General features: G+C 42.9%; 1 protein-coding gene across 7 annotated transcripts in view; it reads right to left on the reverse strand.

Moving 5' to 3' along the window:
• Positions 1 to 14,611, reverse strand: part of SH3KBP1 (SH3 domain containing kinase binding protein 1) — a 380,231-nt gene that overhangs the window by 53,146 nt on the left and 312,474 nt on the right. For all 7 annotated transcript variants that reach the window (XM_053578955.1, XM_053578961.1, XM_053578958.1 and 4 more), the window contains 3 exons: positions 8,166 to 8,217; positions 5,176 to 5,256; positions 2,550 to 2,709 (listed from right to left, as the gene is read on the reverse strand). In XM_053578955.1, the coding sequence (XP_053434930.1) occupies positions 2,550 to 2,709; positions 5,176 to 5,256; positions 8,166 to 8,217 (293 nt within the window). The remainder of the gene's footprint in view (positions 1 to 2,549; positions 2,710 to 5,175; positions 5,257 to 8,165; positions 8,218 to 14,611) is intronic.

Raw genomic sequence — 14,611 nt, forward strand, 5'->3', positions numbered from 1 at the left:
ACAGGGAAAAACTACATACAGGCAGGAGGCAAATGGGATGGCTGTGAGCCCAGAAGGTCAGCAGTGATGACATGTTTTCCCCAGACTTGCAAAGTCTGCAACCAGCCCATCACCAGAGGGTTGAGAGCAACTCTAGAAGGCAAAGAAGCAGTCAGAATTCTACTTCTCTTCTGATTAGACTGTTAGAAAGAGCAGCAGAAATATTTTAGAAATGGTTTTTGAGTTAACTGAAATGTTTATCGCCCCTGGAAGACTAATAGAATTTGGCAGAGCGTGGCTTCGGCTCTCCTTTCACCAACCATAAAGTGACAGGCAGCCTTTGCTACTCCACACCTCCTCTCTGCTTGCATAGCTCATATTCTGTTCAGAAGCACTGAGGTTTAAGGTTTACATAGTCTTTTTCTTTTGATGTATTAGTTTCTGGGCCAACCATGCCACTGAGGTGGCCCTTGATAAGGTCATCAGGGCTGTCAAATGGCCCCATTATATGTGAGTACAAGTGCAAAGAGCCTTTTACTATCAGTCCAAAGATGAAGGTCCGACACAAGGGGACCAGACCTACTCAATGCAGGGGGCATCACATGCTGGCAGTTGCTGGATTGCACCTTGGCGGATGCCTGTAGTGTAACAGAGGTGGATCAGTTGCTACTCAAATGTGCTCACACACCTCCAAGATGACCCCAGCTCTGTGCTGGGCTAGGCAACTGGCCTCCCACACATAGACACTTGTGTAGTCCACCACTGCCAGTGAGATTCTGACATTTCTCAACCACCTACATCGAGACCAGCCTCTATATGTGGGCAGGGAGTCTGTTTTTGTTGCTGTTATTAAAAGGAAATGAGCCATGCTATAAGACAAATGTTGAGGGCATCATGCAAATAAAATAAACCAATCACAAAAGGTTCACCACTGTCTGATCCCACTTATATGAGGCTCCTGGAGTAGCCAAACTGATACAGAGAGGAAGCAGAATAGTAGCTGCCAGAGGCTGTGGGGAGGGCAAAAGGGGAATTGTGGTTTAAAGGGTACAGAGTTACAGTTTTATGAGATGAAGCCTTTTGGAGATGGCAGCATAATAATATGAATATACAAAATGCCACTGAGCAGTGCACCTTAAATGGTTACTATGGTAATTTTTATGTTATGTGTATTTTACTGCAAATTAAAACTCTTTTAAAAAAGCAAATGAGATCATCTTACTGCAGTGTACCCAGTTCAACATGCAATAATAAAAACGACAATGAAAATAACACTGATTTACAGGCCTGGGGACATACACTTGGGGATAAGTTAGGAGCATTCCATCATCATCCTCAAATCACAGAAGAGAAAGTGAGGTGAGAAGGACAGTGATTCACTGATGCCTGCCTTCCTCTTAGTAGGTGGGCTGAGATTCAAGCCTGGAGGCCTGACTCCAATATAAGAGCTCTGAAGTCCCAAGCAACTCTCACCATACAAACTTAGCTTAAATAAAAACATTCAGGACAGTCATGGTGGCTTGCGCCTGTAGTCCCAGCACTTTGGAAAGCAGAGACAGGAGGATCACTTGAGCCTAGGAGTTAAGAGATCAGCCTGGGCAACATAGCAAGATCCCATCTCTACAAAAAATAAAATTAGCTGGGCATGGTGGCATGTGCTTGTAGTCTCAGCTAGTTGAGAGGCTGAGGCAGGAGGATTGCTAGAGCCCAGAATTTCTGTGATCACACCACTGTAATCCACCCTGGGTAACAGAGAAAAACTCTCTTAAAAAAATAAATTCAGTGAGTGACTCTGTGTTGACACATATGCCTTAAGACCTCCAGGCATCACTGACTTGCTCTGGAGTGTCACGTCAAACATACAACATATACATGTAATGGAGAAAGTTCTGGCAACAAACTTGTGGAAATAATTCAATAGTTCCTTGCTCTGGTAGGCACCTGAGGTCTGGAATGCACAATGTCCAACTCTGATTTCACATTACTAATACTTGTGTCCAGCCAGCCAGTGAACAAATTTTAGTTTTGCCAAGAACATCTCATAATACGGGCCTGAATAAGGCATGTCTCTAGCCTCTGAGGGCCTTACAATGCAGAGACATGTACTAGGAGCTATCTGCCAGGCCAGGTCAGAGGTCCACAGTAGGTTGTGTGAGAAGAACAGAGGGAGCTTGGGGTACAGAAAGAAGCCCCACAGAGCAGCAAGAGGACCAGGGATATAGCCACATGTGACATGTACATGCACAAAGCCAGCATAACATCCAGGGGGACAAAGGAGAGCATGCCATCCACATTTCCAGGCTGAAGGGCAGCTGGCTTGCTCTCACGAAGCCCAGGAATAACCCCTATTATCTGGTAATCCTGAAACCCTGAAACTTGCAACATGCCTCCCAAACCTCATACCTACTTCTGCCTGAGCGCAGGAGCAAGAACAGAGGGGCTGGCGTCTTCAGACAACTTTGCAAAAAGCTGATTCCCCTTCTCCTCCCCCCCAAGGTCTATAGCACTGGTCCTTTCCTGTGTTCCATGGCTATCCCACACCTGTTCCAGCAGCAAAAGCAGAGCAGTACCTGGTGTGTGTCAATGGACCCACTGGTCGCTCTGGTCTTCTGGGGGGCAATGCGCCAGGTCTGTTGAGAGAGTTGCTCTTAGGTGGCCGAGGTTTTTTTGGCGGTATAGCAGGAACGGAGGGCTTCTGCAAATCCAGTTTTGGCTCTCTCTCTGGTCTTTCTTTAAATCATTGTTTAAAAAAGCATAAAGTAAACAGAAAGATCTAGCATAAGTGACAGTACGTTGTAGAAGCAAATTGCTCAGTTCCTGCTTTAAGAAACATCACTGATGCCATTTCCAAAGGTGAAGCTGGAAGGCAAAGAGCACTACTTACTCTGTCAAGTGAGAAAAAGCCTCTTGAGGTCACTGCTCCCTCCTCTCCACATCTCTGCTCACACTGGTCCCTCAGCCTAGAGAGCCCCTCTGGCCCACCCTTGGCAAGCTCCAGCTCATTCTTTGAAGCCTGGGTGAAGTGTGATACTGTCATGTTCCCTTTTCAACACATAGACCTACCCTCTAAGGCAGACTTCCTTCCTTCCTCATCATTAAGGGGCAGCCCATTATAGATAAGCCCCACTTGGACCCTTTGTCGGTGTTTACATGCGTGGCAAGGCCCACATCTTGTCATCTCCCTAGAGCTCTGTGCAGTGCTGAACAGTAGAGGAATGATGGGTCTGGTCAATGGCCCACAGGACCTGCTGGGTATGGGAAGAAAAGAGGCCCAATACCTCACAGGCTGGCTTCTGAAAAGGGCTATGAGCCCTTTAATTGGGGGAGTATTTCAGAGAACAATGAGTTCTGGATTCTTCTTGTGTACAGTTTGAACTTGGAAGAGAGATCACAGGTATTTGGCTTCTAAGGCTTTTTGGAGTCAGAACTATTAGAAGTTGAATCCAGATTTGGTGGCCAAACTGAGCAGTGTTCAGTGACAGTATCATGTTTTCTGTTCCCAACTAGCCTTGCCCCATGTAGGGTGTAAAAAACACATATTTACATTCTACTTAATAAAGATGAGCTTCAGAGTTGCCTATTGGAGTACAGGTAGGTTCCCTATGTTTACTTGTAAGATGGTACTCAGAACACCTTTTACTTGCAAACACAGATTGTCATTGTTTGGGTTTCTAGGCTGATGGACAAAAGCTTTAAAAAAAAGCCTGTCAGGGTGTATAGGTGTTATTGTGCTTATTCCCACAGTGTTCTCTATGGGGAAATATGCTCCAATCAGGAATGCTGGGAACTCATTTTCTGGCACATGGGGATCAGAAGACGAAGGGTTTAGCTGAAATGCAGAGTAGGGGCCATTCCTCCTGCCGGATAGCAGCAGGACAAAGAGAGGAAATCCTGCAGAATAAATGGGCTAACCCAACAGGGAGGCCGAGTCTCGGGGCAGAACTGGTTCCCTGGCTTTCCTGTTGCTTCTGACTAGGGCTTTTGAATAAGGAATCATGGGAAGGGAAGAAACCAGGGGTGTGGGGATTTACAGGAAGCATCCCCATCATGGAGGCTGGTTATAACCCAGAAACTAGCTGTGTGTCACCCATGAGGACAGAGGATAGTGTTTGGTCTTTTCCCAATACATTTATCTATTAAAGAGCTGTTCGCATCGTATATTCTCAATGGCTATTGTTTTCACTGACATGTGATATAGACCTGGCCTTTACAAAGAAGTTCCACAACCTAAGTTCTAACTGTTCACTGTGAAAGAAAGAGGTATAGCTTCTTAAGAAGCTTACAATGTTGGTAAAACTTTTGGCAGGCTGATATGAAATATTAAATTTCACAATAAAATTTCATGAGGCTACCAAGGAGTGCCTCCAAATAATTACATTCATTAATTCAGCATTTCTCTTGTGACTTAAAAATAACTGCTTTTTAAAATGGAATTTGCTTGGCCTCCTGTTCATAATAATAACATAGTACTTTTCCCATAAAAATGTGTGATGAATTAAATCTTAGGCACCTAATAAAATGAGTCCTTCCACAACATGCAAAAATGGGAGAAATACTCAAAATGGTAGGAGTCAAACATGTCCATAAAACTGACTGTGTAAGATGTGTTAATGCTACTTCTCTGCCAATGACAACTCTAACCACCTTTAGGAGACTTTGGGCACCAAGATGCTTTTCCCAGCACTGCCATGCTGCCTTTCCCTGCCCCCAACATTCTTGATCAAGGATATTCAAGACATTTGTTGTCTGTGATAACATTAGCCAGCGTTAAAGGCCCATCAGTGACCAAGAGAAAGGATATTCGTTTGTCTGGATGGGAATTTCAACTAAGCAAGTCCATCTATCTACAGTGAATGACCCCTGAGGCATTAGACACCAGGGAGGGGATGGATGGAAACTATCAGCTACATTTCAGGTCCTCAAAGAACTTAAAGGACTTCAGCAAACTTCAGGAGGTAGAGAGAGTAGTCATGGCAGACATATCACAAAACAGCTCCAACATGCTCAGAGACTGGTCTGGTTACTTTTCATTTGATGAGAAATTCTGGCCCTACCATATGTTTAAAAGCAATCAAACCAAAACCACATCACCATATTTGAAAGAAAAGGCAAATTCTGCAGGCATTCTGGACTCACCTTATGACAGTTTCTGCTCTAGATATTCTAGAAATGCCAAATGCAGAATTAATTTCATACCTTTTTCTTCTGTTCTATTTGGAAGTGTTTCTGGTCTTTCAGGAGGTACCTTTTTAATTTCATGTTTTCTCTCAGTGGTACCTAGGAAGGAGAGGATTCATTAGACACAATAACATTTAAATATTTAGCAAAGTCACTATTTTTTTCCCCCTGAGCTGGATGCTGGTGTTACTTGGCAAACACGGGCTTCCTACAAACAGAGCAGAAGACATTTCTGGCATATGCCACCAAGTTTGCCTGCCTATACATCCTTAATTTATAAGAACACTATTAATATTTTCTAATATTTAAACTTGATTTCCCTAGGCATCAACATGGTCAAAGGAAATCACTAGGCAGGGATGGGGAATGTGTATAAACATATAAGTCAGTCATCAAAATACACAAATAAGGGGCCACTGGGTATTGTACTCTATAAATAAAAAGGGATCACAGGAATCTGGATTCCGTCTTGCAGTAGTTGTAAAATCTGGACTGGAATTATTTGATACCCCTCCCAATAAGAGGTGAGGTACCCTCACCTGGAGTGTCGGTGGGCTTATGGATGCTTCGATCAGTAGCCAGAGTGATAGTATATAATTTCTAAAGCTGACTCATATGATTTTATTTGCTAGAATTCTGAACCTCCATGTAGAAGTCAACATAGCCCCAGCTGACCCCAGCCTTCCAGCCATCCTTGCCAAGTGGAGCTAGACAGGTGATTGAAGCAGTGTCTTCAAAGTGGATCCTCCAGCCTTAGGTAATTCAACATTCCCAGCTGAGGTCCTAGCCAGGATGGAGCAGAGACAAGCCATCCCAGCCATGTCCTGTTCATATTTGTGACCCACAGAATCCATAAGCATAAAATGATTATTATTTTATGATACTAAATTTGGAGAGGTTTGCTGTGCAGCAAAAGGAACCAGAGCATAATTTTAAATGAGGGATGTTCTTTCTAAGTCCTTTTTCTTTGCATCCCAATCCCTTAAATATTACATTTTTGCAAAGGTACTATTTAGCATTTAATCTTTATCCACATGGACTGCAGCTGCTCCCTCACCTGGGGTCCTCATCAGTGCCAGCAGCCTCTGGTGGGTAAGGGAACTTGGAAAACAGTGGAAGCCCGAACCAATCAAAAGCACCCCACTGATTATAGACTTGGTTGGACACTCAACAAACCCTTTACCTGACTAGTCCCCAAAATGGATGCTCGGTACTAAAATCTCAATTATACACCTCAGAAGCCAAAAGAAGTTGAAAAATATCCACCAAACATACACTTTACTTAATGACTCTCTACAAATTAAACACTGCATGTGGTTTTGTTTGATTCTATATCTGTTTTCTTTTTTGTCAAATAATCGAACACAGTTTCAGAAAGTTGATGGTGATGGAAATATGCATATCTACCGCCTTATCACAAAGCGGTTTCCAAGATTACTCAGCAGGATAAATTAGTAGTAGTGGTAATCTATAAAGATTAAATGTCATCTTGCTTTGCCCTATAGACAACCATCATAAACGTTGGTAAAACTGTCTTACAAGGATAAGAATTTGCCCACCATGGTATAATCTGGTCTCCTAACAATAATAAAGAAGTTCAGTACCATTTATAAAGATACAGAAAGAATTGACAATCCCACCGTATTAAAGAATCCAATCCGGGAGGTGCCTGTGGCTCAAGGAGTAGGGCGCCAGTCCCATATGCCGGAGGTGGCGGGTTCAAACCCAGCCTTGGCCAAAAACCAAAAAAAAAAAAAGAATCCAATCCTAGTTACATTCTAGACCAATCTCCACTACATTCTAGGCTGCCTAAACCTTGGACCACTCAATTCCACTCCACGGTCTCTAATCAGTTACTAAGGCCTTTTTTTCTAAAGGTCTTCGAAGAAAAGCAAATAAATAGCCTGCTTTAATTTCAGCACAATAAAATATTTATGTGGCCAGAACCACTAGGTGGCAAAATGAAACTGCTCAATGCAAACAAGGATGGGGGTGGAGCATGAGATGTAATTAACATCTCATTTCAGGGCTTAATCTCCATTATTCTCAACTATGCCCAAAGGAATGGAAAAGGAATTTGGGGTCAAGTTGGATTTTCCCCCCAACTTGGTGGCCCAAACAACCTTTTAAAAAAATCACTTAATAGATCTACAAACAAACCAATCTGAAAATTTATTCATAAGTTAAATGCCATACAACTATCATAATTGTGAATGTATGGAAGTAAAAATACCCCCATTTTCTTCTGTTTTAGTTAATTTTTTAAAAATGTCACTGAACTAGTTATTCATGTTATTCATAGAAGAGTTTCTTCTCACAATTAATTTTGACAATTATAAAGAGGAATTCTGTTGGGAAATACGAAATATCATCTTTATATATGGGAACATAGTGTGTGATGAATTATAAAATGTCCAACATCAATTTCTTCTTACGTTATTCAGCCTTTATATCCGAACTACACAGAAAAAGTGAATTGGTCTTCTCAAAATTAAAAAAAAAAATGAGGAAAAGTATTTATTATTAGAAAAACATCTTTTAAGTTGGAGGGATATAAGTAAAGTAAGTACAAATTTTGGTTAATTACACAGGACACACACTTAAAATTCAGCAACACTGTACATGCACAAAGATGATATAAACCATGGGAAATGAGACTGCCCAAGCTGTCTCTCAACTGAGCTCAGGCAAGGCAGGACAATTAGTTTGTTTAAAACAAAACAAACAAAAAAAAAAGAACTGGTTTATTTTAAATTCTTTGTGTTTATTCTCTTTAGGAGCTCAGAATTTAACACTGTTTCAGGGACACTTTTAATGGTATGTTTATAGGAAAAACAGCAATATATTTAAATCTGCTTGCTGGAACCAAATTGTAATTTCCCAATTTGGCAACCTATGGCATTTGAACCAGGAATTTTTTTTTTTTTTTTACTCTACCAAAGACAATTTGAATATATACAAAAAGAAAAGATGCATATTTTATTTGACAGAACTAAAAGGTACATTACCTGCCCCTTGTTTGATGACAGGAGCGGATGGAGGCGGTGGCTTCTTGGGTCTCTGAAAAATTAATCAAAATTATGCCACGTGAGATTGTTGGCAAGCCTGTCCTCTCACAAAACGACCACAGACATTGTTTTCTATGTGCCGTTTGGACAATTTAGAGAATCTCTCCAAAAAATTGAGCAATTCTCTCTCCAGGGACGTCAGTTTCTGGCACCTCTAAACAAACACTAAAATAAATTCAGTCGGCAAAACAAAACTCCAATCGACAAACGAAACGCCATTTCCCCCTTTCTAAATTTGTAACAGCTTTCTGGAAAAGCACGGCTCAGCAAAAATGGCCTGAAACCAGCAAGCACAATGGTACTCCTACGCTGAAACTACATTTGCAATTAAGATTTAATCTGCTGAATAACCATGCAATTCGAAAAGAGTCACTGTGAAGACTCAAAATCGAATCAGCTCTGGATGTGGGACCATCAACAAAATGCAGCCTGAGGACCTGCTAAGGCCAGGCTGGGTTCGAGCCTTCTGCCCCTTTTGGTACTGAAGCTGGCAGGCCATTTGTGAGCCTCCCCCCTGCCCTGCCCTGATGCACTAGCAGTACCCAGTCATACGTGATAAACTGGAATGGAGAGTTTTTTGCGTATCAGCCACTATTTGTTTTTCTCACACACTGTCACTCTGTAAGTGATGGAGGCAGCAATGCGCTCAATGGCATTCATCCCTGAACGGGTTCCAAAGTAGCCAGGCATTTCCTTGTCATCCAGGATTGACTATAGGATGGAGATGCTCAGGCTGGAGCTGGCAAATAATTCAGTGGCCTGAGTCCAGCCAAGGCACAATTCTTGGGCAGCTGTGTTAAAGGGGGGCCCCTTAGAGAAGGGTACAACCACCTCAACATCAAAATTATTAAGGAAGGATGGGGATGGGAAGGATTTGAGCATAAGATCCATGTCACTGACTAAATTTCTCAGCTTCTCTGGGCATCATATACTTGTGATCTTAAAAAAGCCCCACAGAGTCTCGTTTGCTTTCTGAAAATGTACTACTGTGACATTATTAGTACCACAGGAACCAGTAAAAGCACCTGCCCATCACCAGCCCTGACCCACTGGGGCATGGGGAAATAAGGGTTTTAAGTAAACCCAGGGAATAGTAAACCTACATGGAACTCCCTCAGGGGGCATCATAGAATGGAGACTCTGGATTCAATAACATTTAAGCTCTGCTCTTGCTAGCTGGGTCATCAAGCCAAGTTACTCCAAACAGGCAGTATAGTATAGTGGCAAGAGGTGGGATTCCAGAATCTGTCAGTAGAAATCCTGGTGCTTTCCATTATTAGCTGTGGACCCTGGGCAAGTGATTTCATCTAGTTGGAATTTCTCACCTATAAATATTGATGATATTACCTCTCTCTTAGGAGGAGGTGGTTTCACAAACAGAGTCAGTAAACACTGACTTAATCCCTACGACAACTCTATGAGGGAGTGGTATTATTATACCCATTTTGCAAAAGAAATAATTGAGGCTTCGAGAGATAAAGCTATTTCCCAAGGTCATTAGGCTATTAAATAGTATGTGGGGGTGAGGGAGGCTGGGAGTCAAGCTCAGGGCTGTCTGACCCACAGGTATGCTCTTAACTACCCCTAAAGAGTCCAACCCACCAGAGAATATCCAGAAGATAAATCACCACATGGCTATGAAATCATGCAAGGAGTTCATAAAAGCACAGGTAACTGTATTACGTCAAAGTTGGGGGAAAATAAGGTATCAAATTGCAGCTACGATATGAGCTCAACTATGCTACAACATATACAGAAAGAGTCTGAGGAAAAAAACATTTAAAGTGATTATGAGCGCATATATGCATGTATAATTTGTATTTCCTTCTTAGTGATTTTCTGTGTTGTCTATATTAGTCCAGGCAAATAAGCTTTATTTATTTATTTATTTATTAGAAACAGAGTCTCACTTTATTGCCCTCAGCAGAGTACCGTGGCATCACAGCTCATAGCAACCTCCATCTCTTGGGCTTAGGCAATTCTCTTACCTCAGCCTTCCGAGTAGCTGGGACTGCAGGCACCCACTACAACGCCCAGCTATTTTTTTGTTGCAGTTTGGCCGGGACCAGGTTTGAACCTGCCTCCCTTGGTATATGGGGCCGGCGCCCTACTCCCTGAGCCACAGGCACCGCCCCAAATAAGCTTTATTATAAAAAGAAAGCAAGCTGCTCTGAAGGCCACCTGCCCTTATTATGTACAGGTGCTCCAGGGATGGATCTGTTTCTGGCTTATGCTTTCTTGCTTTTTGCGAGCCCCTTCAAGCTCTCCATTGAATCCTTTCTTTTTCTTCTTCCCTTCTGTCTATGTAAATTAGACTGAGGATAAATGTGTGTTTACCTAATGAAGTTACCATTGAAAATCTAAAAATTAACCTTCCTCTACCTCAGACCCAGAATGCAGGCATACCTCCCAGATATCATGGGTTCGGTTACAGACCACTGCAATGAAATGAATATTACAATAAAGTGAGTGACACAGAGTTTTGGGGGTTTTCCCAGTGCACATAAAAGTTATGTTTACACTATACTATAGTCCATTAAGTGTGCCATAGCATTATGTCTAAACAAACAGTGTATGTATATAACTTAATAAATACTTTATTGCTAAAAAATGCTAACGATCAGCTGAGCCTTCAGTGAGTCCTAATCTTTTCGCTGGTGGAGGGTCTTGCCTCTATGCGGATGGTTGCCAACTGGTCAAGGTGGTGGTTGCTGAAGGCTGGGGTGGCTGCAGCAATTTCTTAAAATAAGACAACAATGACATTTGCCACATCAACTGACTCTCCCTTTCATGAAAGATTTCTCAGTTGCATATGATGCTGTTTAACAGCATTTTACCCTACAGAGAACATTTCTTTCAAAATTGGAGTCACTCCTCTCCAACTCTGACACTGCCTTATCAACTTTTTCCCTTGAGTACTTAGAGGTTATTGTGGGATTCCTAACTGCTCTAATTTCAATATTGTTGTGTCTCAGAAAATAGGGAGGCCTGAGGAGAGGGAGAGAGATGGGGAACAGCCACTGAAGTGGTCAGAACCACACAACGCTGTTCAATGGAATTCATCTTATATGGGTGCAGTTCATGGTACCCATATGCAATTGCAATAGGAACAAAGATGGCTGATCACAGATCACTGTAACAGATAGAAAAATAATGCAAAATTATGAACTACTGTGAAAGTTACACAGTGACACAAAGTGAACACATGCTGCTGGAAAAAAATGGCACCAATAGATTTGTTCCATGCAGGGATACCACAAACCCTCAATTTGTAAAAAACACAACATCTATACAGCACAATAGAGTGAAGTGCAGTAAAACGAAGTATGCTTGCAATTTCTTATTCACAAAACTGCCAACACCCTGTGGCCTCATTCTTCCCAGCCAAGTCCAACAACGCCTACCCCTGGATATCTCCATTACTCCTGCTGGTTTGAAATTTTCTATAACCAATTTCACATGAGCCTCCTCTCACTGAAACTGTTATCCCAGTGACTTTGCCTCAAACCACAGGGCCCCAAATCTTAAAAAGACAATTACAAGTCATCATATTTTCCAAGATTACTAGGCAAAGACAAAAATCTTTTACTATTGTGTTAGATTCAGCATGTAGCAGACACATAAAATGTGACAGAACAGAGCAGAGGGGCACTGGGGGAGGAAAAGGGAATGAGAACTGTCATGCTAACAGACAGTGTATGAAAAGTGTGGTCACAACAAGTGTGTGTGTGAACAGGGTGAAGGTCCGAGACAGATGTGTGAATTTTTATTCGGAACTCTGGCAGTTGTGGAGGCACTCGGGGCAGTTTTGAATGGAAGGAACAGTCTGGGAGCTGCTTGATTCTACCATGCTTGAATAATACCGGCAGGTGCCTGCTTTGCTTATTAGCTGAGTGGGTTACAGCTTTGCCTCTCATGTTTTGTTTTTCCTTTACTGACTTAATTTTTTCCTGGTTCCATCAAACTTTTATTTTTCCTGAGACAGAGTCTCCCTCTGTCACCCAGGCTAGAGTGCTGTAGTGTCATAGCTCACAGCAACCTCAAATTCCTGGGTTCAAGAGATCCTCCTGCCTCAGCCTCCCGAGTAGTTAGGACTATAGGTGCCCGCCACAATGCCTGGCTAATTTTTCTATTTTTAGTGGAGATTGGGTCTCACTCTTGCTCAGGGTGGTCGATTATATTTAATAATATAAATATTAATTGAGCAGGCTGAAGCCACCTGAGTTGGTTGAAGCAGGATCATTTTACTCTAACCATGGAGAGGAGGCATAAACAGAATAAATAGAACAAGAGTCTCTAGTAATTCAGGACTTAACATGTTTGCATGAATTGAAAGGATGTTTCTGTCTGTGCACCTACAGGAGCTCCTGAGCACAATCGACCCACCTCAGCCTCGCAAAGTGCTAGGATTACAGCCATGAGCCCCCACGCTTGGCCCTCGTTCCATCAACTTAACTAGCTTTCATGCCTCCTCTGATAAGAAAAGATGCTGTGTTTTCAAATAAGACGTCTTTTAAGGTAATTTTAAACAAAAACCAGGACTAGAGTTCCATGTAGCGCTGGACTGCCCTCCCCCACACAGTGATTCATAAAGTACTGCACATGGGCCTACATTTTTTTTTTTTTAATGCAACAGGAAGACAGAAAAGTGAGAACTGAGAAGGCGGACTAGCAAAACGTGACAGTAAAAAATTCATCATAAGAGGTCACGATTCTCAACTAAAAAGACATGGGCAGATCACCCCATTGATTTCCATCCACATGTGCAGTTGTGATTGCATAAAGGAAATGGAACTGGGGGCCTCTGGGTTAAGCAATAGCTCAAGACTTCCTCAGTAAAATTTAATAGCAATAAAGTATTAAGTAGCTCCCGTAGGTGCACAGACAGAAACATCCTCTCAACTCAGGCAAACATGGTAAGTCCTGAATTACTAGAGGCTCAGAGGCTCTTGTTCTATTTATTCTCTTTATCCCTCCCCTCCATGGTGAGAGTACAATGATCCCGTTCCAACCACTTCAGGTAGCTTCAGCCTGCTCAATTTGCAGGTACATGCTAAACAAACCAGTGGATGTCAGAGCTACAAGTGATCAAGAGTTCTCTTTATAGCTGAGAAAACTGAAGCCCAGAGGGGCCATATCAACAGCTAGTTTGTAGCCAGAAAGGACCCAAAACCCGTGTTTTTCTTTTCTTTTTTTTTTTTTTTGTAGAGACAGAGTCTCACTGTACCACCCTCGGGTAGAGTGCCGTGGCGTCACACGGCTCACAGCAACCTCTAACTCTTGGGCTTACACAATTCTCTTGCCTCAGTCTCCTGAGCAGCTGAGACTACAGGCGCCCGCCACAATGCCCGGCTATTTTTTTGTTGCAGTTTGGCCGGGGCTGGGTTTGAACCCACAACCCTCGGCATATGGGGCCGGCACCCTACTCACTGAGCCACAGGCGCCGCCCAAAACCCGTGTTTTTCAATATCTAGACTGTGGGAATTCATTTCAAAAGAGCCACCATAAAAATGGTGATAGCAAAATCAATGAGCCAACATCTGATTTCTGAGAGAGTCTAATCCCTTCCATGGTTCTCATGTATGCAGGGCACATGGACCCAACTGTGTGTGTCCGTGTCTGCCTACATGTGGAGTTGTTGGCTTGGACCAAGACATTCAAACATCATCCTTTAATGGATGTATTAGCTAGATTTGATTTTTCCCTTTACACTACCAAGAAGGAAATACATCTGAAAGTTCCAGAATGAGGATGGCAGGAAGACAAGCTTTCAGGATTTCAGAACTAACTTTGCCCTTTGTTTGGCAACTATCTGTCTTGTCACCTGCACAGGAGAGCCCCAGCAATTGCTGTGTAACCTGCTCTTGAAAGAGTCTCTCTCTAGTTTCCTCTCTCAGCCTCTGGCCTAGTGGCATACATCATGGTCTCCCTCCTGGCCAGGCCCATCCAGACTGGCTTCTCCCCAGTGTGCTTGCTCTCTGTTCATCTCCTTGGCTCACCCCTTCACTCCACTCACCCCACCCTGGAAGCACTGCCTCAATTCCACACCTAGACTTCCACCATGACTAGGTGGAAGGAGCTGGGACCCCTTTGCCCGAAGGGGAATCTGATAGGAGCCAAGCTTCCCCCTCCCTTCCCTCCACTTTCTCCTCTTTTGGACAAGAGATGGCAGCAAGCAGGAGAGGAGAGACTAAAGGAAGAGACGGTGCACCCTGGCATCAAACAGCTAAGGGACAAAGGATTTCTGACTTCACCAACCATGTGCCATGCACACTGTTAGCCCCTAGGAATAAGAAGCCTGGGGCATGTGCTTTGCCTTCAAAGAGTACCGCCTTCAAAGAATACCACCAAGGGGGCTTCAAGGAAGCCTACTGGGGCCATAGCAA

This window comes from Nycticebus coucang, chromosome X (assembly GCF_027406575.1).
Source record: "Nycticebus coucang isolate mNycCou1 chromosome X, mNycCou1.pri, whole genome shotgun sequence".
Classification (NCBI taxonomy): domain Eukaryota; kingdom Metazoa; phylum Chordata; class Mammalia; order Primates; family Lorisidae; genus Nycticebus; species Nycticebus coucang.